Source organism: Corvus moneduloides, chromosome 3 (assembly GCF_009650955.1).
Source record: "Corvus moneduloides isolate bCorMon1 chromosome 3, bCorMon1.pri, whole genome shotgun sequence".
NCBI classification, from domain to species: domain Eukaryota; kingdom Metazoa; phylum Chordata; class Aves; order Passeriformes; family Corvidae; genus Corvus; species Corvus moneduloides.
Genome location: NC_045478.1, coordinates 5,522,747 through 5,549,502, shown reverse-complemented (window position 1 = coordinate 5,549,502; position 26,756 = coordinate 5,522,747). Strand labels below are relative to the sequence as shown.

At 42.8% G+C, this 26,756-nt stretch overlaps 1 protein-coding gene across 5 annotated transcripts in view; it reads right to left on the bottom strand.

Moving 5' to 3' along the window:
• RUNX2 (RUNX family transcription factor 2) overlaps positions 1-26,756 on the bottom strand; it is a 215,829-nt gene that overhangs the window by 92,121 nt on the left and 96,952 nt on the right. For 2 of the 5 annotated variants that reach the window (XM_032103957.1, XM_032103956.1), the window contains 2 exons: positions 9,855-10,028; positions 864-1,025 (listed from right to left, as the gene is read on the bottom strand). In XM_032103957.1, coding sequence (XP_031959848.1) covers positions 864-1,025; positions 9,855-10,028 — 336 coding nt within the window. The remainder of the gene's footprint in view (positions 1-863; positions 1,026-9,854; positions 10,029-26,756) is intronic. The other 3 variants (XM_032103959.1, XM_032103961.1, XM_032103960.1) reach the window with 2 other exon arrangements.

Here is a 26,756-nt window from a genome sequence, read left to right as displayed (position 1 = left end):
GAATTGTGCAATATATAAATGTGCATTTGTTTGGTAAAAAAAAAGTCTCAGTTCCTCACTGCTGTCTTGTCTATGTTCCTAAATGTATTTCCTCTCTCCTGCATCATTCCAAAACACAATTTGTCCAATCTTTACCTTAAAGTGACTCAGCTTGTTTCTGATAGGCATCTTAAGTACATATTAACTAAGGAAACAGGCTTTCTTGAGCTACTGGATTGAAATGCAGGAGAATGAACCTCAGCCTTAACTACTGAAGAAATAAAGGCATCTATTTGTCAGGATGCCTAACAACACACACACCACAAAAGTAAAGCACCAACAAATAGAGAGTATAACATTAACGTTAAAACACAGAATCACAGAATAGTTTGGGTTGGAAGGGACCTTAAGATCATCTTGTTCCAACCCCCTGCCATGGGCAGGGACACCTTCCACTAGACCAAGTTGCTCCAAGCCCCATCCATCCTGGCCTTGAACACTTCCAGGGATGGGGCAGCCACAGCTTTTCTGGGCAACCCGTGCCAGTACATAATTACATGCAAGTAAACATCCTTTTGTAGGGGAAATAAAAAAAAAAACAAACCAAAACCTAGAGAATTTGTTCAAAGAATCATGTTCACAATTTAAAAATAATCTGATCTGAAATGGATTTAAAGTCATTCGAGAGATACATGCTCAGAGCAACATAGCAACTCTTCCATGTTGAAAAAAAAGGGATTTTGAATCCTGCCTGCAGTGCAGGAACCCTGGTACCACTGCTGAGGTTTGCTCTCCTTGCCAAGGTTTGTCTGAGGCCACGGAGGCAGCTGCTGCCAGTCCTGTTCCTCTCTGCATAATTGTTTTAGGCAAAACAGAGTCTTTACCTGAGAGGCGTCTGGGCACATCGGTAATGGCTGGAAGTCCTGTGCCTCGAGTGGAGGACAGGGGAGTTGTGGAGTGAATGGACGGTGAAGTCATCTGGCTCAAGTAGGATGGGTAAGACTGGTCATAGGACCATGGCGGGGATGACTGCGCCTGCCTGGGGTCTAGGGGGAAAAAAATCAAAAAAAAAAAAAGAAAAAGAGAAAATTTTTTTAAAAGGAAGAAAAATTTTAAGGTATCAACAGCCTAATTGAAAGAAGCGGGATTACTGAACATACACACATCAGTGCTATCAGGAATGAGAATGCAATGAAATACAACTTGCTCCTCAACGACTCAACCCTTTCAAGTCTCTCTCTGTACTTTTCCCTCCTCAGAATAATTTCTGTGGGAAATGAACAGACCAGAGAGCAGGGTTTTAAAAATCTAGAAGTTGTGCTGCAAACTCCTGGTGTCTCTCTTCCAACATGCTATAGCAAGAGTTGCCAGTCCTCAAAGAATCAGAAAGAGAAGCAGACAGCAAGGATGAGCCCCAGGTCTGATCTTAGGAAGTGGACTTCATGGAATCATAGAATCATTAAGGTTGGAAAAGACCTCTAAGACCATTGAGTCCAACCATTAACCCAGCACTGCCAGGTCCACCACTAAACCATGTCCCTAAGCTCCACAGCTACATGTTTTTTGAACACTTCCAAGGATAGCGACTCCACCACTTCCCCGGGCAGCCTGTTCCAAAGCCTGAACAACTTCTGAGTGAAGAAAATTTTCATAAGATCCAATCTATATCTCCCTGGCACACCCTAAGGCTGTTTCCTTCAGAGGTGGGGAGACTCTACAGTCAGCACTTGGCACAGCTGTCAAGCTGTTATCCAGTTCAAACATCACACAATACTGTTTTCAGTGCTGAAAATACTAGCCAAGGAGAAAAATGTCATTATTCTTATCAGCATCCATCAAAAAATGTCACATTTGGATGCTGGCCCAATTACCTACAGTCCCCTCAATTACAAAATATGAAACCAAATGGTTTGGTATAACTATCGGAAGCTAATGATAACTTTTGATGTATTTGCAACATCAAAATGATTTTAAGGAGGAAACGATTTTAAGGATAAACACAGCTTAATTTTTGCTGAAGCACTGGTGGAAAGAGACCTAGATTTGCTCACTTATGTTTGGATTTATAAACTATTTACTCTCAGTTAATATCTGATGATAAAGATGCCACTGAATACCTCATAAATTATGATTTTTATTTCTTTACATCAATAAAAGCAATACACTTTCAACCCCAAAGTTTGTTTTGGGCACTGCACAATAAACAGAAAACTATCTCTGAACCAGCTCATAGAAACTGTAGAACATCCCTTCAAATCCTGACCAGTATTTTCAGGGAAGCACACCAAGTCCATTCAGTTTGGAGAACCTGCTCTATCAAAACGCTGTGCTAAAGCCCTGCTTTGAAGAAAGCAATGTGACAGCCACATGTCATAAGAAAAGGCTCTTTTTCAGGAAATTCAACTTTTTTTTCTTTTTTTAACTCCTTTCCCTGCTTTTCCACACAGCAAAACCTTGTAGCTTCAGCTACTTCTTGTTTATTATTTCTCTTCAGACATGATTTGTTTGAAGAGATGTCTGGAAAGCAGATACTTCCTTGAAGCAAAATAACCATATAGATATATATATAAAAAACAACCTTCCAACTTAATTTTAAGAGGATTTTCCTGGAGTTTGCCATGTATATTAGAGCTGAGTAATATAAATGGTTAACATAAACTTCTCAGAAATCCAAAGGACACTTGATCATTAAATGTAATGAACTTCTTTGTTTTAACAATTTCAAGGCCAGGGTTGTATAGATTGGCACAGGTTCAAATCTGACTGACTGCTCATTGTTACATCTGATATTGACATATTTCTCTGCCTCATTCCACTACGATAATTCACCATTCAGTCAATGGTAAACGATCTTCAACTGGGAACAGAAAGCCTAGGCTAGCTGGGAAAACAATCTTAAAATTAATGGTGTGTTAGGAGCACAATCTCAAATCCAAGATCCTTCAAACTCCAGGAGCTTTTCAATCTCTACTTCTGAATCGAAAACAGAGTCCCTTGAAGTTTTAGGTTTAGGTCAGCTCCAATGCTAGGAGGAAATAACATAGCAGGTAAAGACTGGGAAAAAAATCATAGCAGAGGATATTTTTACATAAGTTTGGTCTAAGATGGTGGAAATTTCAGAAAAAGACGTGCCTTTCTGGAGGCTCATGGCACTCCTGCTAGTGCAATCCTCATGGCACAAGAAGTCCTTGAGCACCTCTGGCACTCTAATCACTTTGAATACCCATGCTAGACTTGGTTTTACACTTAATACCCTTAATCCAACAACTGTGAATGTCTGTGTGGACACAAGAATGACAAATAGCAAAAAGTGGTTTTTCTAAGGCTCATGTGCTATTTCAAAACAGGATCACATACTGCACTGTGAGAAGCAGGATAAGGGGCTGGATGGACCATCACTTGACCCCAAAACATATCATATATTCTTGCAACAGCTACCTTAAATACATCAGTCTTCCCGGGGAATAGGAAATTATGAAGAGGAAAATCTTTAACCAAATTGAACATTAGATGATTCATCAGAGCTCAGTGACTGAGGAGAAGGTCACAGTATGTCAGGCCAGAGGGTTACCACAATTCCTCCACACAAAGGCATGGCTGAGGTCATGGTCGAGGCAGGGTGGGAAATTTTGCCCAGGGGCTGACTGTCTTGAGATATTTTTGACCCGTTAGGCAACCGGAAAGTGAAGATACAAGTTTTACCAGATCCCAGAGCAAATGCCCTAAAGCCAACCCTTGCTGCCTGGTGGCGGTCAAGGTTTGCATGGATGTGAGAGAAGAGGGTGGTGAAACACCATCACCTTGCCAAGTCAAAGGTGACCTGTGAGCCCACAGGGCAAACATCACTGCTCAGCAGCATTGCCCAATCCGCAGTGAAAAATGCCACGAGGAAGAGCCCAAAGCTGCCTCCAATAGGCCCTGAAGGTAGACATCCTGTTCCTGTGGCACCCTCTGGTCCCACCAGGAGATGGTCTTTGCAATGGTGCTAAAGCAGTGACTTCAGCCACTGAGACTCACCATACCATCTCTTCTGGTCCCACACACAACCAAACATCCTGGGGGAAGGAGGGTGCTGGAGGCATGATAGGGATGTGCCAGCTGCCACAACAGTGCTTCCAGGGCAGATCCACACGGATACTTCTGAGGCAAACATGATGAGGCCCTTAGGAGGGTCACCTCCTCCTTGCTCTGGCCCAGAAGGGGTGGGATGACTATTTAACACATACTACTGGAGAAGAAGCTATGAGGTGATTTGTGAGAGGTTTTTCTTGGCCTCCTACACCACAGACCAGCTTCCCTACTGGCTCTGGCTGGTGGGCTCCCATGTGTCCACAGGGACCCAGAACACCACATGCTCTGCAGGCACGGCACATCTTCCCCATCACAAAAAGCCCAGAACAGATGAGAAACCTTAAAGTGCTGAGGCAGAGTGCATGTGGATTCCTCCCTAAAGGAATCCCTCCAAAACAAGGAAAAATACTTAATATAAAAATAAAATGAACTGCCCAGGAGAAAGCCCCCCACATTTCCATATTGCAGACATAGGGAAGGGCTAACAGAGCATTCAACTACAGTGAAGAAGTCAGAGGGCCACTCTGAGCTGGCATTTGCACTCGAACACTTTGGAGTGATTACTAAGAGCAGTCCTCCTTTTGTAAACATTTCTGTTATGCCTGCGTGGGTGCGAGGGGAAGTGCAGCTCTCAGCGTATTCCTTCACAGCAGGCATATCGTGGGTATGCTGAGACAGCCTGGGCACAGTTCAGCTGAAACAAATCAGCTGGGCGAGGCCTAAACTAATGCGCAAACAGTTCCATCCTGTTTGCACTTCCAGGTGAACCTCGACAAAGCAGGAAATACTGAGTATTGCATATTATTTTGTGTCTAGGTTTTGCTGTCACATTTATAGTCACAGGAGATATGCAGGCTTCTTGACCTTTATTGTCTCTGACTGATTATGTCAAATGGACTGTGGATATTGATGCTTAATGGACAATAAGAGTCCTTAAAAATTAGTCCAAGATTAGATGCACCACATAAAACTAAAGTTAAAAAGGAAAGAATGAAAAAGCCTGTCTAGTGACCCATTCTCCCACCAGTGACATTGGCTCTCCAGTATCACAACTTCTCTTCTTCCAGCAGAAATCATCATAGGATCATACAACTGTTTGGGTCAGAAGGGACCTTAAAGATCATCTAGTTCCAATCCCCCTGACATGGGGAGGGACACCTTCCATGTTCTGAAGTGTCAATGGAGAGAAGAAAAAACCTGCAAATATCCCCAAAGAACAAGTTTTTCCAATACTTTGGCATTGGACTGTGAAGCACACTAATTTTCTATAGGAGAAAAACCAATTTCCCGTTTTCCAAGCTGAGTTACATGACCAGAGCATGATCACAGGCTGGCAGCTCCTCAGTGTACTGTCTATAACACCCAGACATCACATGCATCATACTCTCATTTAAACCCAGCCATCAGCTCTAGTGCTGGTTGCTGCTGGTTGGATTAGTGCTACTGCCAACAGTAAAAAACAAACTGTCTGGAGCTATCTTTGGTAAACACTTAGAGCAAATATCCTCACTTCTGATCTTAACAAAGCCAAGATGACTTTCTGCATGAGTAACCCAACTATTGTTGTAACACCAACCCCCTCAGCAAAACAACAACAGCAAAATGCAACTTTTTTCTCTTCTCTAACTCTTTCATGGGTATCTTTGAAAGCCCAAGGCTTCATCTGAATTGTCCAGTTCAATCAACAAAGTCAAATCCAGTGGGGTTACACCCCAATGTACAGAAAAGTAATTGAGACCAGATTTTGGCCTGAAGAAGCTCTAAGCCCATTTCTCCTCCCATCCCTCCAACAGTCACATTTTTGAAATACAAAAAAAAAGATCAACTCAACAAATCATGCCAGGAGGGCAGCTAAGTTTTAAAAGGGGGATGGGGGAAATAAAGTTAAAAGAATAATAGGAGGGACACAAGCTTTATGAAATTGAGGTCCACAATGGCAACTTGCCAGTCAACCAGAGGATGCAAACAATTTGCATAAAATAGAGCAGGCTGCAGATTCAGTTTACACTGTCCCTGAATCAGTCCCTGTCTGCCAGTGAAGATGTATCCCCTCCCTAACTTCCTTAAGCCAGCTTTGAAGACCTTAGATCTGCTTAAAAAATGATAAGAAATGGAAGCGTAACAACCCTGAAGTGCGTGGAGAGGGGGAAGAGGAAACGGGGGAAAAAAAGGTTTCACAGGACCTGCCTTTGAGGGCTGTTATTTCAGTGATGAAAGTCACAGGTTGCCTATAGATCAGCCAGTGCCACACTGGTGATGGAGCATGAAACCTCACTTAACTCCCACTTTGCTTTCCCTGCAGCCCAGGTGATGGGGTCCTCACACCGACCACATTCCTGCCATTACACCCACAGCTTTTCCCGGCCTACAGAAGCTAATCCTCACCAGTTGCATCTTAGAAAAACAAGTTTTTGTTGTCTCATACTGGAACACTGATGCAACAGCTCAGTGTCTGAACAGGAATGCAATTGGATACATGAGCAAGTTGCATGAGCCCGTTAGGGAAAGGGGAAAAAAATAAAAAAGCAAATATACCAGTAACCAAATGTGAATGGACAGGATTCCTGATTTATGGGCAGCAAGCAGGGTTCAAATTGGATCTGCACTGCCTCAGCAAAGGCAGCTGCTTATTGGACCATTTGTTTTTTAATCACCCTTCGATGTAGCTTTTGCTGAATCCTAGTTAAAATGCCATGTTGAATAAGGCAAACTCTGTGCCTTGTCCTGCCACAGCCCGGTCCTGTGGTAGGTTAAGGACTGAGCTGTGATTTGTTCAACCTGTACTCTGATACTTCAGGAAAATAAACACAACCTAGACAGAGAAAAGAAATATAAGAGTGAACCCCAAAGTGCTGAGTTCTTTCAGACTCAGGTGTGGGTCAGCCAGGCTTTAAATAATATGTCTGTTTAATCATGCAATAGTTATGCAAGACCTCTAGTGGAATAAAGCAAAACATTTATGTGCTTACTAGCAATAATATGGATTTTGTGTAGGAAACCAGTATTTACTGTTCAAGTTATTAGGAATTCATTATTTCCCTAAATAATAACTAGGTAAAGAGATAATGAAATCACAGCATTTCTAAAGGAATGCTTGGTTAATTCCAATAAAGGTAATAAAAAAATCCTGTTTTTCAGAGAAGCGTCTATTCCCCTTTTAATGCATACCCAAGGCAGGTGCTTATGTCAAGAAGCCAGTGGCATTCTGAGTATTCCACCACAGCACAGAAACTGGTGTCAGAGCACAGCCCAAACACCTCACTCCCCACCACCACACCAAACAGGGGGATGTTCAGCAATTTCCCACTCAACACCTGATCAAAGTGTGCCTTGTCCATGGCATCACCTTTGTCTCTCACTGACATGGTTTGTGTAGCGAAGAGTATCCTTTCATCCCACAAGAAGAATCCCAGAATAGGGACTGCCTGCAAAAAAGCATCCCAGCACTTTGGTGGAACATCAGAGCATGCTGAGCTTTACAGATTACAGTCAAGGTCTCAATGAGCACCAAAAAGCCTGGTGGGAAGCTAGTGCAATTCCCAGAGCTTGCATCCATGTAACATGCTCACATCAATCACCTTTTTAAATGGGATGGCCACCAGAGAGCAAATGGAGAGCTGGCTGTTGGACTTTTCTAAACTGAGGAGGAGGCAAGGGTGAGAAATAACATCACAAATACTGTATCAGACCACTTATTCACTACAGACTCCTCACCATTTTGGGCGAAATGAGAGCAATTTGGGATTCTAATGTATCGCATGACCTTGAGTTTATCCAACAATAAAAGCACGTAATCCATGAGAGATGGGAAATCCAGCCTGCCTCCCTTGGCTCAGCTCACTTCCCTCTGCCCTACCAGCACTGCATCTTCCCTCTCTTGATGAAGTCTCAGCTGGTGCTTTGAACTGCTGACTTAAATTTGCAGAGAAGGCAGGGAATGCCACACAGCTTTGTTTCCAGTCAGGCTTATTGAAAGCTCATCTGAAGTTTTCACCTCCCAGATCTGTAAATGCTGCTGCTGCCTCATAACGAGGCAGAGAAGTAGTCTATTAATCAAAGCCAGCAGAACATTTTCTACAGGAGGCATTTATGTGAAGGAGAGCAGCATATGAGGTTACACTTAGTTAGGAAGAAAATTACAAGGGGATCTCAGTTCTTGTGCTTCAGGGCATAAGCTGATCGCCAGATGGGGTCAGGAAGAATTTCACCCTCTTTCGTTCCTAGATATAGTGTTGCACAATAGGTAAACTATGGAGGCACAAGGAAGAAGGAAAAAAAAAACCTGCTTACAGCCTGGATTTCCCCCCTGCTTTCTTGGGAACTATGTCTACAAATACTGCCAGACAGAAGAATTGGTTAGAAAAAAATACTGTGTTTTAGTTTGGCAGCTCTTACCCAGAAAATGGTATGCACAAGAACCCTGAATTCACATGTCCAATGAACAAAACACGAAGCCTGGCCAAAGAAACTGGAAGCTGGGGGGCAGAAAGTACCATGTAATGGGTACAATCAACATATTTAATATATTATAAACATTTTAGTTAGACTTCTAGATCTCGGAGAACTTTGCCACAGCTCATGGGAACAATTTTTTTGCTGCAATTCCTTGAGTGCTTTGGGTTCAAACTAAATCACTTACTTCTCTTTCTTACTGCAAATTAATAAACTGGTTAAACTTAAAAAAAGAAGGAAAAGAAAGAAGAAGAAAGCCACAACACTTTGTTAAAACCGCTAAGTTTCAGCTGGTATCATGTCAAAACCACTTGAAACATGAAACTAGAAATCTTCCTAGGTTGACTCAAAGACTATGTCTCTACTAGGAGTGCTTTACCAGGAAAGGAATGCTGGTGTATAATACTGGCAAAGGCCTCTGCTGTGGATGCAACTGTAGCAGCAGAATTGAGTATTAAATTGGTCTAGGGAATTGAGCCAAGAGCTTTGTTGACAGACTTGCATCTAGGTGAAGTTCTCCAACAGTTCTAACAATTGGTCAGGGGTAATACCTCTTCACATCCTGGATAGACACAAACATGTCAGCACAAATTTAGAATCTAGAAATGCCCAAAGTTAGGTAGAAGTTGCTTTGAAATTATTTTGAAAAATTTAACCAGCTCTGACTTCAGAAAAAAAACAACATTGGTTTATTTTGTAGGCTTCACAGTTTTGCTGCAAACTTCTGGCATAGCTGCAGTTAAACATCTTATTTCAGCCTTCTAATCTGTGACACATGGTGGGTTCTTTATGATTTCTCTCAGCACAATGAAATCTGTCTCTCAGCATGCAATCATAAATGTTGCATACAACCCTCATGAGCAACCTTTGGAGATTTCTCCATAACCCAGTTCATTTATTGTAACCGTGGTCAGCACTGGTGGTGGAAGGAAACCACCATGTGAGAAGATTGTATTATTATCCCGATAAAAAGACCATTAAGTGCTGGCTGCTTCCCTTAACATGAGTGCAAAATAACAAGGCTGAATAAAAATGTTCATTCTATTATACTCTAATATGTACTATTGCAACACGGAGAAGGCAGAGCAGCATGGCATTTAGAATTTCACCAGATCCCTACTCAAATGACCTGGATTGACTATTTTAGATTTATGGCAAAAAGATATTAAAAAAAAAAAAAAAAAGACATTTTCAGCTTCAAGCACTATAGCAAAATCCACTTCCCACCTAGCTTTGCTTGGAGAACATCCCCCACTTTGTAACAGCCTCTTTGACTGCAGCTGAGACACAAATATCCATAAGCAATTACTACCAATGCCTGTGCAAGTCAAACCTATGGTTCTGTCTCTTACCTGTAATCTGACTCTGTCCTTGTGGATTAAAAGGACTTGGTGCAGAGTTCAGAGAGGGCCGTGGGCTCTGGGTCGGGACCCCTACTCTCATACTGGGATGAGGAATGCGCCCTAAATCACTGAGGCGTTCAGAGAACAAACTAGGTTTAGAGTCATCAAGCTTCTGTCTGTGCCCTGGAAACAGCAAATCATAAAATAAAAGCGTTAATAACAAGATTTAGTAATTTAACACATCCCCAAAAAACCCCAAAGTGGTCTTTAAGGACCTGTTATTAGATTTAATGGATCTTCAGGTATCTCAGTTACCCCCAATAACACAGAAACATTGTGAGGGGCTTGTGTTTTGGACATGGTTGCACTGGTGAAAGCCTTATCGAGCACAACTGTGCCCATACAGGGGTAACATGTTACAATTTGGATCAAAATAAGCACTTCTCAGGACACCCACACAAGGTCTTTTTTTGTCTTTTTTGTCTTTTTTTTTCTTTTGCTGCTTTAACTACCCAGGGTAGTTAGAGAGGCAAATTTTCCCTTCCAGAAGCAAGCCTCATATGTACATACAACTTATCAACTGGGACAATTACTCCGTGCCTGGTTTATATGTTGTGGATTTTTGCTAAGAAAATGCAAGCTTTTCTTCTCCCCTTATTTTTTTTTTTCTTTAACTCTGTCATAGTCAGTCATTAGCTTTCATTCCTCCGTGAGATTTTCCAAAAAGTAAATAGTCCCTGTCAGTTGAGAAGAGCAGTACACAAGGAAAGCCTCCAAGGCTGCTGGCCAGGACTGGGCCCTACACACCCTTGCATGGTCAGCCTTCCTCAGTGCTCCTACTGCAATCACCCAAAACAAGCCAGCTGCCCCTGGACATATTTGGAACACTCATTTAGGGGTGTCTTGCTGTCACAATATAAAGGGGAAAAACAGCAAAAGCACCAGAATGCCCCCAATGGTCCTGCTCATGTTGTCATTGAGTTGTATCAAGAGCAAAGGCTTTGCTTCTCTAATGGTTGTATTTTTACTCCTAGGTTTAATTTCTTTCCAAAGGAAGCTCCTTGTCCAATGATACTCTCGAATGTGAGGCGCAGAAGGTGTTATTTCTATCATTCAGCACACAGAGAAACAGGCATGTATAGAGATTAAGGACAGGACTAATTTTACTTAACTTCAGCCATTCATAAATCAGGCATCTAGTCTAAACTCTTCTAATGTAGATTTCCTCTTTGGTTAATGGAATGAAATAGCTACTTCCAGAGGGCAATTCATCTCATTTGTCTCTGACACTTGCCTTAAAATGGCATGATTCACCTCCTGAATTTACTTTCTCTTCCTTCTCTGATCAGAGAGGGAGCACACATGACTGGTTTAATTAGACACCCTCGCCATTAGTCAACGTTAAATGGAATGAAGCTTACCCTAAGTTACAGATCAAGGTCACACAAAAAGCCTCTGGCAGAGCTGAAAGGGGGCCCTTGACTGCAACCCAGAACCACGTCTGCCTCCATCCCTCTAAGCAGTGCAGGGCCACTGGCACAAGCAATAACTGGATAGGATATCTTAATGCTTTTAACAATAGGAAGGGTCCCTGGTAAGGTTTGGGCTTGAACCCTTCCAAATAATCACCAGTGGCTTGAGATAATCCATGTTGTCCCTCAGTGTGAACACAGCCATCTGTCTGGAGCCTACAATGGTTCAGCTCTGCAGGCATGAGAAGATTGTCCCATTAGTCTTTGGGCCATAGAACCAATTCCAACACTGTTTAATTTATTTTAGAAGCAGAAATGAGGCCACCAAATCTTGGGATTGAACTATCAGGCTGCCACTGCTAAAAAAAATGTTTTTTAGTAGTAATTCTCACCAGAGTACTGAGTACATGGGTTCACACCATCTAATTGGTACCACAGTGCCAACATGACACATAGGCAATGCAATATCCAAACTAAATAAATCCAAACTGGATTCAGAGAAATCATAGCTCTAGACAGAGAAGGATTCAGGTTGGGAGATCAGGGGAAACTTGATGGAATTTAACTTTGGAGAAACTTCTCTAGCAATTTAAAAAAATTTGTTAGTTGGCCCATAATTTGGTGCTTTGAAGTCTGGGTTTTCTCCCCTGTAATGACTCAGTCTAAAAGCATGGGGTAGGCAGGAGCCTTCTCCTTAAGGAGAAGGTGCTGCTCCATGTTAGAGCTGACATGCGTGGCTACTCTCTTCAGAAGGAAGGCATCAATCACTTTAAATGGGGATTGATTTTCGGTGGGCTTGTAAAAACTCCATAATAGCAGCTTAATTAACAGGGTCACATCCAAGCTATACTCCTTAGCATTATATTCTCAATCTATTTAAACTAAAACTTGTAGAAACTGGGTGCTGCTAAATCTGAAGAAACTACTTTCACATACACATGCAGTCAGTATTCTCTTGGGATTTCTCCATCTTCTTTTGCTCCACAATTTTTATGTATTTGCTTTTCTCTTTGCCAGTCATATTTTCCACTCTGTTTTTTAAGGGCATCTTCTTCCCCTCCCTTTTTCTGTTCTGCTCATTCCTAATCATGCTTTTGCAAATTGAGCAACCTGGTCTAGTGGAAGATGTCCCTGCCCATGGCAGGGGATTGGAACGAGATGATCTTTAAGGCCCCTTTCAACCCAAACCATTCTGGGATTCTGTGAAATTCAAGAGGGCACAAAATAAGGCAAACATGATCAGCCCATCTCTGGTCTCACACATCAAGGTTGATTTTAGCTGCAAATGAATCCACCCCCAAAGTGAATCTTATTTAGAATTTTTGTAGAAAAAACCCTGTGCTATGTTCATATAATACCCTTTATAACTAAAGAATCACTAACAAACTAGTGTACAATCTATTTCAACTGTCTTCAGAAAACTCAATGAACACTTATTACATAGGTTACCACCACTGCTGCACTAACCTGTGCCAGATAACCCCCATCCTTGTTTTCATCATGTCCTGTTTGGTCATACTTTATTTTTGAAAATAAGTAAAATTTTTTAAAATTTTAATTGTTAGAAATGTTAGTTAGCTTTGTTAGAAAAGAGTTTATACTTAATTACATGTATTATAGCAGAGCTCTGGATAGCAGAGCACTTTAGGATAGGCAGGAGGAAAAAAAGGAAAAAAAAAAAGAAGAGGGGAAAAAAAGGAGAAGGGGGGTACAGAAAGAAGAAAAAAGATTTCCACATCTGGTTGAATTGAAATGATCTATAGATGTGTGAGTTTGGGTGTTACCACTCTCCCCCCTTCCCCTCCCCCCAAAAAAAAATAGGGAAAAGAGAGCTCTATGCACATCTGGAAGACCCCAGGCATCAATGGAACTGCAAGTCCCCAGAAACCAGCAAGGGGCCAAATCAAGACTTGCCTTCCCCTTCTGGACATTTAAAATTTAGAGTTGTAACATGGAGTCATGTTGTGACAAAGGGATCCACAGAAGGAGCTACAGTCCCCCAGTGAAATGTCCCAGGGAGACAAGATGACATCACAGCTTTGCACACTATGGGTTACTCTGCTATGATAAAGGCTCAGACGTGTTCACATTGAAAGTAAGCAGGAAACTCAACAAAACCTTTGTATTCAGGAGGTGCTCACAAAGGCGTGTGGGCAACTTAAATAAATCTCCTGCCTTGATTTCTGTGCAGAAAAAAAAATCCTGTTAAGTATGGAGGAGCCATGAGGTATGGGCTGAAAACACTCAAAAAAGACCTTCTGAGTAGCACATAAGCAGCAGCAATGAAATATGTGATACATGTTTAAAACTCATTCCACAAGCTGCTTTTCATCTCTCATTGATATATGTGCCCGTTGACAGAGAAATTCCTGATCCCAGGGGAGTGTGCTAAGAAAAGCTGTATTCCTCAGTCTCAGTACTGAGGCATAATTTTATTTCAGGAAAAAAGATTAGGGTAGCAAGTGTGGATAGCTGAGGGACAATCCATGATCTGCTGCAGCAGTGAGTACATTAAAAAGCAATATAAAAACTATGTGAAGAGTAGAATAAAATAGTGTTACAGCTATCCCAATGCCTGCAACACTGCATTTAGTGCCTGTTGCTCTGTTACAGAGATGAATTTGTAGAATGGATTGGGCTTAGAGGGAAAAAAAATGCTTATGGACATAAACAGTCTTGGATGTGAAATGTGGTCAAAAAAAATGGAAGCTGACCCATGAATCTCTGACTAAGGATGAGACCCAATGGCCACTGGAACAGTTCAGGTCACAGGTGAGAAGATGGGAAAGAAATTAGAAAAATTGAGAGCTCATAGCCAATAGCTAAACAAGCTGTTCTTATTTGTCTGCTGGCAGAGTACAAAACAAGCTGGATATCAGAAATCCAGTGCTCACTCCAAAATAACAGGAAATATTCTGATCTTTCACCACTACTCAGCTGTTTCAAGCCAAACACCAACCTGAGTATAAGTTTCTGGAGACAGAAGCATTGTCATTAATCCTCTCCAGTGCCAATTTTGGCCATTTTACATGAATTAAACCAGAAAACAGTACTGAGAGAGTGCAATAAGGTCATGAAAACTGCAGCCAGCCAGTCAGTGCCTGTGCTGCTGCTTCTGCTCGCCAGCCCAGCACAGCCTCAGAACATGTTCATGTGGCCCAGGGAAGCTGATGTTCAATTATCACATCCCAGGCATGGCAGAAGATGTGAGGAGTCTTCATCTCCAGCTTAATCATTTCAGTTTAAACTAAGCAAAGGACTGTCTCCCAGATCAAAGCAAGGCAATCTCGAATCTGCTGGATGTGGTAACCGGGAAGGGACGTGAGCTCGTCTCTCATCACTGAACTTCCACCGCTCTGCTGGAGAAGGCAAGATGTAAATCGGGCTGTGGAAGAGGCTGACTTGCAGAATGTAAATGTGGTGTTGATGCTTGAAGATTTTTACCTCCTCAGGGAGGAGGAGTGTGCATTTTTATCTTTCAGCTTGTGGGTGTGGAACTGAAAACTAATCAGATTATGCTACACGTGGCCCTGCCAGATGCTGACACTCAGGGACTCCCTTTCTTTGTACCGTGTACACCACCCACCAGCTTTTTTGTGTGGTTTTTTTTTTTTCCTGGTACCAAGGAGATCTGGTTACCAGATTTTCAGCAGATGCTTTTATGACTCTCCACTGGGTTAGCTATTTTCAGTCATCACCCAGCTCTATCTTTTTCTGGTTTTGCCTTAACAAGGAGAAGTATCGTGGGAGTCAGGTGACTCCACAAAAAGAGCCAAGGGAAGGCAGAAAGGTCATGGCAGTAAGAGCCTGGGTTGTCACCTGCTGGAGGCACATTTTCTGGGACATCCCAAGCAGAATGGAGGATGATGACCCATTGAGAAATGCCAGCATGGCTTCTGTTTGCTCTATGTCAGGAGTGCACTCTGTACCAGATAGTGAAGTTCAGAGTCATTCCGTGGAGTGACTACAGCTGGAAAAGGCAAACAAAATTCTTTGAACACCAGGGCTAGTAAGCAAGGATTTCTACAGCTCTGGATTCAGTGAACCCAATGGAAAATGGAGTTTCCTTCAGGTTAACGGGTGGCAGAAAGAAGAAGAATCGCCTAGTTCATGACCTGTGACTTTGTAGCCTGTGCACCTCTGCCTCTTGACTCCAAGAGAAACACAAGAGAGATCAAGAACCCAAATTTTGATTATTCCCACTGTTCTCCAAAGGTGAAGTGCTCTAAAAAGGTAAAGAGTGGGCACATTTTTTCCTACTAACCCTGTATATCTTTGAGACAAACACTCTGATTTGTCTCTTTTAACACTGGAACACCAGCAGCATTCTAGTGTACATTCTAGTGTGTACACTTCTGCATACACATTGTAGAAGACAATTTCACACCACAAAAAATACAAGCTACCTGTCCTCTGAATTTCATCACAAATTCTCCCTGAATTGTCTTTGCAGGCCTACCTGCATTTCATCCCATTTGGTCCCCTGGATGAGGTGTAACTGGAAGATACTGATATGGGCTGGGATGAATTCAGATACAGGCTGATAAAGCTGAAGTCAAGGGACCCACATTTATGCCAGGAAAGGACTTGAGACCTGAGCCTAAGGCTTCCTAGCAGCTGTTATGCAGGGACTGAATAATGCTGAGCATTCAGCATGAAGCAAACATATTCATTGTTCTGTTACAAATTTCAGACAATACTTTACTGCAGCAAGATGTCACTCCAAAGTAGTGTCAGTCTATCCACTGGAGGTAAAAATAAGGGAGCCATAAACCAGAAGCACAGAAGATTCACATCAGCACTTTGCAAGGAAAAAAATCTCCGAAGAAAGTCATGAGGGTCCCTCTTGTGTCCCTTGTCTTGCGACAAATAGCCATCCAGGGCTGGTTTCTCCCCACCCAGTCCTACTGAATGCAACCAATCCAAAGTTCAAGTGAAAAAACCCAAAACACAAGAGCCAAACAATTTTTGCCCAGGAAAGGGGAAAGCTTGGAACCCTTCCAGTCTCTTGGGTAAAGAGACAATTATGAGAAGAAAAATATAATCCACCCAAGAGACATAATTACATAATTAGGCCATAAGCTGTGCATAGGAAAGGTTCTTATAGTTCATAGAACAAGGAGCTACATAGGTGCAGTAACTGTAGTTAATTCACTCAATGGAGAAAAAAAAAAAGTTTGTTTTTTAAATAGCTGAGGGCACCAGTTTGCATTAGACTGGGAGGTTATTCTCCCGACTGTACACAGAGCCCTGTTAGTGACAACAGGAGTCACTCAGGCGCAGGCAGAAAACAAGCCCCTGTCTCTTTTTGTTCGTAAAAAAGGCAATTTTTTTTACCCAAAGCAGCTGAGGCCGGTACCTGAAACAACTGCAGAGAAATGGAAATAAATAAAGACAGGGGAATGCATTCTGTGGAGGGGCTCGGTTCCTATGAAACAGATCTAATGTGTATCCATTTGCAAAAATCCTAATGAGCTCCTCTTCCCTGACCACAGGTATGGGTCCAAAAGGGCCAGATCTAGATCCTGGGGGAAACAGTGACATTGCCATCTTCCCAGAGCTGTGGCTCCTACCCAGGGTGAGCCAAGGCAGGGGGAGGTTGGAACCTCAGCGCTGAGGCCAAGCCTGTGGAGCACCTCTGGTGTTGATCATCTCCCCACTGATTTACTGGGAGCAAAGGGAATGTCCTCTCAGCTCATCCCGTGGGCAGCCTGCCCAGCATAGGACAAAAAGAGCAGGTTGGCAGGAGGAAGGGACAGGAAGGGTGAGAAGAAATGACCCGTGGGGGTGTAACCTGTGCCTCTTAGCACCCATTGGAATGACTAAATCTTTTGAGGATACAAAGTGTGTTTTAAAATTCAGCTGGAGGCTGTGAAGAGCATGGATCCAGCTGAAAGATAGACCCAGAGGTCGGGGGTTTTCAGCAAACTGCAACAGCTGCAAAGGAGCCTCCTGCTCACTGAATTTCTCTATACAGAGTTGAAAAATGCCTCCTTGGAGCAGGGCTCCAGGCTGCTCATCTGTCAGACAAGGGACTGATGGGGGCAGGTGTCAGGGGCCGAGCTGGCCAGACACTGCACAGGGAAAGGTGTGTTAAAGCAGAAAAATCAGAAGATTTAACAAATGAAACCGAAATGGTGCTTTGAGAAAAAGGACAGGCTGAGCCAGAAAGAGCTTGAGTGGGTTTGCCCTTGCACCATTTTCCTCCTACCCTCCAACTCATCCCAGAGTTGCAGCCCGCTGCTCTGACCCTGTACTCCAGGTGGATGAGCCAGGTCTCCCCTTGCTGCAGTGCTGGCATTGTTCCTTTCTCTTTTCTTTTTGAAAAGCTTTTGAATTTTGATTAGGATTTTGAAGCTTGTTCTGCAAAGTTGAGCAACACCCCATAGGAGTATCAGCCCAAACTGGCCAGGTCAGGGAAGGAGCAGGTGGGACCCCCTTGTGCCACGATGCTCTGCCTTCACCTTTATCCATCCTTCATGAACATAAAGGAATCTGTGTTCATGTGTGCCAGGAAACCAGCTAAACATTGCTGGCATGGCCTCTTGGAGACATTAAAGACAACTCATATAAACAGAGACTGTCACGCAAGTCTTGGTCCCTGCCTTAGCTCCCTTTGCATGCTGGTATCTGTTACACTCTCCCCCTCCTCCTCCCCCTTTTTTTAGCAGAAACAGGGATGAGGGAGAGCAAGGGCAGTCCCGAAAAGCCCAAGAGCTCCTCATTCTGATTTATCATCCACATGAACCCAGAAAAATCTTTGAGGAGTAAGGTCTTTTCTCCTCCAAAAAGCTAGCTATCCTGCAAAGATCCCACCAATTTTTGGTGCTTCCTTGCTGCAGCACCAGGCAGTAAAGATCATAGTGAAGAAGGGGGCAAAGGTGGAGAGAGAAAAAAAATGTCCTTGAGCTGGCTTCCCTCCAGCTGGCAGGAGGGGATGGTTTTCTCAACACTTTCAAAACCTGATTACTTTAAGAGAATGAGAAGCAGGGGGATGATGTAAACACTGCCATTAAACCAGACTTAAGGCGCTTAGTTTAAATCTGGTGTAGAGCTCTCCGATGCTGCTCAGCTCTCTAGAAATCATTAGGCGCATTTTCATTTCTGGTTTTGTTTTACACCCCCAAAACCAGGAGTGCACTGCACACTGAACGCTGCGGTTACAGAGGGAATTCAGGCATGGAAGACACAACAGTTAAGCAATAATGGATGGATGTGTGTGTGTTTGCTCTCTATCTTTCAACAGATTGTTTTGCTGTGTTAGAAAACTACTGTGTTTATATCCATGCAGCAGTTTTTAAGCAGACTGTTTAAACTTGAATAAAGCGGGATATTTCTAAAATAACCTTGCTAATACAATTCAGATGGCTAAAGAAACCTGAAAACGTGGTTAAAAAATAAAAAAAGATGCCATTTCAATCTACACTGGTGGGTAACATGATCTAAACTCTGAAAGAAAACAGTCTTTACAAGTTCAGCTTGAAGGATTATCTTGTGTATCAGCACCCTCTGTGGCAGAGTAGCATTTATCCACGTATCCACCCATGTTAATGCTGTTGCACAATTTACTACAGCTGTGATAGACAGATAATTGCTTTATCCACCCAAGTGTAATAAACGGAGTCTACTATGTTAATCCTTGTGTTCTTATTGTCAGCAAATGCCAAGTAAGGGAGAGACATACACTGAAAACTCCGTTCTCTCCTTCCAAAACTACTGGAGTTTACTCACCCTCAGACCTGTTAAAGTGTTCTTACTGCATTCCACTCCCCTGCTTGCAGAGCCAAGTATTTTGAGTAGTATCAAGATATTGTTATATAAAGGGCACCTACACTCAGGCTATATGGAGTCAGAAGCCAGGATGTAGCAGCCTTTAGGGAAAAAAAACCCACCCAACCAACCACCCTCAAACATCTTTTCCTACTCAGTAAGTAAAACAGGCCAAGTATTTTCTGTTCCTGGGCATAGCACAGAAAGTAATTACCTGTCCTTCTAAAACTGGACATCTATTCAGTTTGTGTGGAGTCTGTCTGACTGTTGAAAAATGTCATTTAGCTGCTGGCCCATCAGTGTTTTCCACAAAAATCTATAAAGATTTTTTATTTTGAATGTCAAAAACAGGCGTATCCTCTAAAAGTTTTACAGATTCCTGGCGGCTCCATGAGCTTAGGTTTGTGGCATCAAGTTTGTAATGACAGTTTGATGGATGTCTCCCTTTCTTCCTCCTGAAAGGTATAAGGAATTGGTGGTTTCCCAACAAAAATTACACTTAACACTATTCTTTGCTCTTATTTTTCCTTTCAAGTGTGTAAAGAGTCTGGTGCTGCTGGCAATGAGTGGGTTATTGGGGCAACTTTCATGCTGCAGGAGGGATTCAACTTTCTGTGTACTCAGAGCTCTTGCACAAGCACCTACACGATGTGCAAGTTCTGAAGAAGGACAGCCTTAAGCAGCACATAAACACTGTAGCTGGGCTTAAGAGAAGAAATGTTGGCCTGAAGATGCTGCCAACAATCCTGCAGGTGAGTCGCAGTTTTTAACCCCTTGTTACGCTCCACCTTTCCCTGCCAATGCAGCAGGGGCATTTCCAGCTCAGTTGAGGGCTGAGATGGATTAACCTCTGCTTTCAGGTCTTTGTGAGAAGGAAAAAGCATAGGTTTAGATTAGATATTATGAAGAAATTATTTGCTGTGGGGGTGGTGAGATACTAGAAAAGGTTGCCCAGAGAAGCTGTGGCTGCCTCATCCCTGGAAGTGTTCAAAACCAGGGCTTGGGACAACCTGGTCTAGTGGAAGGTGTTCCTGCCCATGGCAGGGTGCTGGAACAAGATGGTCTTTAAGGTCCCTTCCAGCCCATTCAGCCATAGAGGATGAATGGATGGGGGTTAGGTGTTACAAGGTTGCCTGCTGACTATCACTACTGATATTGAAATGGAAAGTGTTTTATGCATCTTCAGCCAATTAATAGCTAATACTTTCTTTAATAACTTGGATGATGCAATAGAAAGCATGATTATAAAATCTTTAGATGATGTCCAGTAGGATGGAGCCTTCCAGACTTGGAGAAATGGGTCAGAATTCAGAACAAACTTAGCATGGAAGAGAAATTGTACTTGACACATCATTAGTAAGATGACATGCAAGTAAGAATTAAGTGCTTTGTGTTACACTTTGGAGCAAGAAGCCAAATGCACCACAATGACAAACCTATTAACCAGCAGCACTGCAGAGGGAGATCTGGGGGTGGTGGGGAGTTGCAAGTTCAATGTGAGTCAATAATGGCATTTTGGTTTTTTTCAAAAAAGTGAAGTAAATTCATTTCTGGGAAAGATTAACGGTCATGTTGTACAAAAGACATAGAAGGTATCTATTACAGGCTGCTCAGAAGTGGTGAGACATCAGCTGGACTGCTTTATCCAGGGACACCACCCTCTAAGAAAGATGCAGACAGATGAGAGAGAATCCAGAGAGGAGCAACGGGAGCGATAACAGATTTAGAAAGCATGAGCAACATGGAAAAGTTGAAGGAAATGCATTTGTTTAGTCTAGAAAAGAGACAAGCAGGAAAGGACATGATAAGAATAAAGTGTTTTCTACAGAAAATGATAATCAATTGATCTCTGTGTCAGCTGAGAACAGCACAAGAAAAAGCTGCCTTCAGCTGAGGTAGAGGAGATTTAAGAGATTAATGTACAGTATTAGCAAACTCCTTTTTAAGTATAAAGGAAAAAAACCCCACAAACTCCAGACTTGGTAAGTTAAGTGGAAGGCTCAGTACTGGAGGATTTAAAAATTTGGACAGATGTCAGTGATGATCTAAGTATATCTAATACTTCCTCTAAGGAAAAATGGACTAGGTCGCCTGAGGTTTCTTTTAGCCCTACTGTTCTGGGGCTGAGTGATTGTCTGTGCTTGGTGAAGTCATGTACACAATACTTGGAACATGAGTACATGCAGTCAGCAGCTCCTGCTAACTGAGGGCCTGATGCTGCAAAGAGCTCAGGACCTCGAGCTGCCATGAAAGGGCACAGCAAAATGCAGGCAGTGTCTGCTCAGATATTCCTGACTACAGAGAAACCATGGGGGTTTGGAAATGCTGGTCTTAAACCCTCTGTGCCATGGTTTCCTACAGCTCTAACTTCAGAATAATTATCATTTCTTTGCCTCACAGTGGATATTACAAGATTGATTTCACCATTAATATAGAGAGCAGAACTCTGAGGTTCCACTATAGTTTTTGAGGGAGACACAACGAAGTAAAACTAGAATTTCACACTCAGTTCTTGAGAGTATTCCTGCAACCCCCAGCAAAGGTCCAGATCCTAATCCATGATTGGTTTTGGTTGTTACTTTCTTATTTGTGTGTCTGCTGGTCACTCAAAGACAGATGGTCCCACAGAGAGTAGCCCTGGCCATTCTCTTGTTAAAACTTCTCTCCATGCCAGTGTGAAGAACAAGAGACACCAAAATGACAAACTTCTTGGGGAAAACACCCAAACAATAAACGCAGAAGGAAAGGTTTTGGACAAGCTATGTCTTCTAGGAGAGTGTAGGGAACTCCTTAATGCAGTGGGCTATAAAATCCTGGGATTTTCCAACAAGACAGCCTCATTACTTACATTATTTCTTCCTGAAAGTGCTTAATTCATAATTATCTCTGTTGGGTTTTTCTGGCGGGGTTGGTTTTTTTTTTGTTGTTTGGGTTTTGGGTTTTTTTTTGGTTTTTTTTTTTTGGGTTTTTTTTTTTTTTTTTTTGGATGGAAAAGAAAGTAAAGCTCCATTCTGCTGTGAGCTACACAAACCCAAATCCCATCCTTGCTACAGAAGCTCCATCCCTGCATACATTCATCTCACACCAACCCCCTGAGCCCTAAGGATGGCTGCCTCTACCCCAGACCAGCTGTTTATTAGCATCATGCCCAAAAATCCTGAGATGCACGTTGCTGGCCAAAGTTAAGCCTGTCCTTATGGGCTCTGCAGGTCGCTAATTCAGTGTCTCAGACAGGTGTTCAACCTGCTCAGGGGCAATCCTACAAAATCCCCAGGGGGGCAGAAGGGAGGGGAGTGACACAACTGTATTCGGCCGAGAGGAATGTGAGATTTTTGTGAAGGGCTCTGGCAGGGGGCCGACCCTTCTGCCGACAGTCGTTAAAGTTTGTTTAGTGACAGGGAGCCTCCCATGAACTTAAAAACAATAGGAAAACAGAGTTCTGGAGAATAAATCTCACCCCCTGCCCCGGTTGCCTGCGCGTTTGGCTACCAGAAGGTAACAAATCCCCAGGAATGCGGGCGGTGGGGGGATGCGCCTGTGAGGCGGAGCTGGAGGGTAGCCAACACAAGCAGCGGGTGATGCCATTCACAGAGCGGAGAACGGCGTGGATGAACACCGGGAAAAGCCTGGGAAAGGCTGCGGCTACTGCAGGAAAGATGTGCCCTCTGACAGCTCTGGCTGCTCCTGCAGGGAGCTCCTCAGGAGCTCATCCCACAGAAGCCCCAAGTACCTCTTCTACTGCTCCCAGCCATATGAGATCAAGTAGAAAATGGGGGTGTCCTCAAAGCATGGCAGAGGAGATCAATCCAAGAAGGACCTGGGTTTTATTTATGAATTCACGAGTCTCCCTTGCCCACACACCAGGGGAACTCAGAGAGTAATAACTTTTGGTCACCGGACAGGACACAGCATATGAAACAAGGAAACCACTGACTTGTCACCAGGCCCCTGACCTGCACAATCCTCCCCCAACTGGATTTTTGAAAGTAGATTATAGCTCACAGGTGTTACTTTGACCCTGCTGTAACTACTTCAGTATCTTACTGATAAACAGGATTCTGCTTGGGCATGACTGGAAAGGGACTTTAGACGAGGGTCTGGAGTGATAGGACAAAGGGGAATGGCTTTAAACTGAAAGAGAGGAGATTTAGATTATATTTTAGGAAGAAATTCTTTCCTATGAGAGTGGTAAGGCCCTGGCACAGGTTGCCCAGAGAAGCTGTGACTGCCCCATCCCTGGAAGTGTTAGAAGGTTAGACAAGGCTTGGAGAAACCTGGGATAGTGGAAGGTGTCCCTGCCCATGGCAGAGTGTTGGAATGAGACGATCTTTAAGGTCCCTTCCAACCCAAACCAGTCTGTGATTCTATGACACTGTGGGTGCAATCTTCTGGAAAAAATGGAAAATCCAAGAAACAGAAGCTGTAAATGCCTAGTTATAAAAGACACAAGTTGTCCAAATGTGCTGCTGTGTAGCTGGTGGCTTTCAAAGATGTACATTAGCGCATACAGCCATATACATATATATATATATATATATATATATATGCACTTCCAACTTGGAAAGACGTTAGAACATATTGGATCATCACTGGCAGGTGTTTTGAATAATTTCTATTTTATTAATATTTTGGTGGGACATTAAGTTTGGACACCCACTACAGAGCACCAGTGGAAACCATCCCTGCAATGCAAGAGTGGCAAGGATATTTTATTCTGCTCTCCTAAAGCAGGCAGAAATAACATTGAAGTACTTAAATTCTGGAAATACTCATCATCCCCTTGCTATTAATATCACCTCAATAGCTCGTTCTATTTAAAGCAAGTTTCTTTCTTTGGGTTTTATTGTGCGGGTGGCAAATCCTCATTTAATTCAGAGGATAAAAATGTATGAGCCTACAATTGGAAAAATGGGATTGTCTGGGGCCCAAGACATCTGCCAGAGCCATGAACAGAGGCTTTGCCACCATCTTCAGTGGGAGACAGCCTGGCCCTAAAGACTTTACAGCTTGTACAGATTCGAATTTTAGTATTTGCTTTGTTTTTAATGTCATATGACTCATTTTAAGGAATAATATAACTGCTTCCACTGTAATGGTTACAGTTTTGTCTCTGCAGGGCCAAAACTTGATCCTCAGTTATGGAATTTAGACACGAGCTCTCTAGACTACCTTTTAGCCCCACTGTTTGCTTTTTTACACAAAGAAAATAAGGCACACTCCAGCCATTGGATTAGAGGACAACACTCATATAGGAGAGTTTCCTTCTTCTTTAAGTTCAACCCTGATTATTTTATTCCATCAAAGAATGTCGGAAAATAGAACGCAAAGTGCTCTTCCCTTTTGTCCAAGAAAAGTAAAGCAAGCAGCCCTGGTGATGTTGAAGAAATTGGATATCTTCTAGTGGTGCCTTGCCTTGGTTTTTTTAATAAGCAAAACTCATCTGTCTTAACCAATTTAAATGAAGTAAAAAGGCAACAACAGAAAAGACGGATGGAAAACTTTTTCCAGCTTCAACACAAACTCTGAGGAAGTCAAAGCTTAAAAAAAGAAAGATATTTTTTCACTAAAAGTCTGCAGAGAGCTCAGCACTATGAAAAAGGAAGAAATCTGGTTTTTAACTCTTCTCCAGGTAGGATGGATCATTCCTTGTCCTTTCATTCCAGCTTCCCACAGGGCCCATGGGATTATTCTCCTTTTGGCAGCAGAAGGGAGTTTGGCTGTCAGTGTTCCTGTCCTTGACCAGTTTTGATACAAATATAAGTTATTCCTCCCTTGACAAAAGATTCCACATGCTAACAATCCCCTTTCATCAAAGGACCAACATTAAATTACACTGAATCCAATTTCTAATCTCTGATGGATTTAGATGGCCAAACTACTGCTAAGGGTTATCTGCCATCAAGTCTAACCCCCAGCAACTGGCAGCATTTCTGACATGACACTGGTTTAAAATTACATGTCTTGTGAGATACACCCCCTTCTTCATGATACTGATATTTCATGGCATCATTTGGACAGGACATCCATGCCTACCCTCACTCTCTCACCAGGTGTGGGGGTAATTTGCTTCCAAAACATCATTTGGATTTGAGACTGAAAAGTCTTTTTTCCTGTTTTGCTTTTTTGTGATAAAGTTTCTTGATAGCATCTAAGAATGGCTGGTATTACTGTTTTGCTGACATTTTGATTATGTTTCTTGCTTTCTTGTTGATTGGGATATAAAACCTCACTAAAATAAATAGATGCACACTGTGGCTGGTGAACTTAAAGTGAAGGTCACGGCTTGTTCACTTGGCAGTTAAGACAACTGAACCGCTACCAAACTCTGAGATTTTCACTCCTTGGCATTTACAGAATCACAGAATCAACTCGGTTGGAAAAGACCTTTGAGATCATTGAGTCCAAACTATGGCCTAACACCACCTTGTCTACTAGACCATGACACTAAGTGCCACATCCAGTCTTTCCTTAAACACCTTGAGGAGCGGTGATTCAATCACCTCCCTGGGCAGCCCATTCCAATGCCCAATCACCCTTTCTGTGAAGAAATGCTTCCTAATGTCCAGCCTACACCTCCCCCGGCACAGCTTAAGACTGTGTCCTCTTGTCCTGTCTCTGGTTGCCTGGGAGAAAAGACTGATCCCCACCTGGCTGCACCCTCCTGTCAGATGGTTGTAGAGAGCAATAAGGTTCCCCCTGAACCTCCTTTTCTCCAGACTGAGCCCCTCCACCTCCCTCAGCTGCTCCTCACAGGACTTGAGCTCCAAGGTGCACTGTAATTAAAACCTGCCCTTTGCATTTCACTTTGCATGTGCATTAAGTGCCTCATTTAAAGCCAGGTAACATCCTTTCCATTGCCTGTGGTCTCTGAAAGTCTGTTGCTTATCCCAAATTTAAGCATAACTCATTCTGATGGCGTTTCTCAGTTATGCAGGATTGCTGTGTACACATGAAGGTACATTCCTTCCATGGCTCTAATTTTGTTCCAAGGCAGCCCCAATTCTTGCTGCTTCAGTACACTGAAAGGAAGAGTACGTGTGTGTGTGTGTGTGTGTGTGTGTGTGTGTGTATGCAAACAAACACACCAGCACCCTCACACATGCTAAAAATGACATTTTTGTGTCTGCTCACAAGGAAAAAGAAGGATTAATTATGCACAAACATAACAACTTTCTCCAGCTCTGCCTAGAGATGTGAAAGAGAAGTGGCCCTGTACTCACGTCTCTTCTGAGAATTCTGCCATATGGTTTTAACAGAGGTTTATTTCCTGCAGCAAGAGAGGGCTGCAGATTCTCAATCCAACCAAAATAATTATGCAGACAATTTCACTCCATTACTTGCAGTGGAACCCAAGCTGTGTGGTCCTCACATGCTTGCTGACACCTTTAAAGAGACATTAAACCATTTTTACATAAAATTCCCTTAATGGGTGGGATGTAGGATGAATTTCCTGGAAGATTAGCACCTGTCGTGTTGCATAAGGCTTGCCTCTGACTGCTGCATGAATTCCTTCGGTTGATAGACAGCAAAAATGTGATTGAAGCCTCCAGAATACAGAAAAGAATCAACCATATCTTTATGGAGGGAAATTTGTCCCCTTGTTGAGATTTCCTACACAATTTTTTTACGTCCTACATTTGACCCTGAAATAGCACAGGACATAAGTACA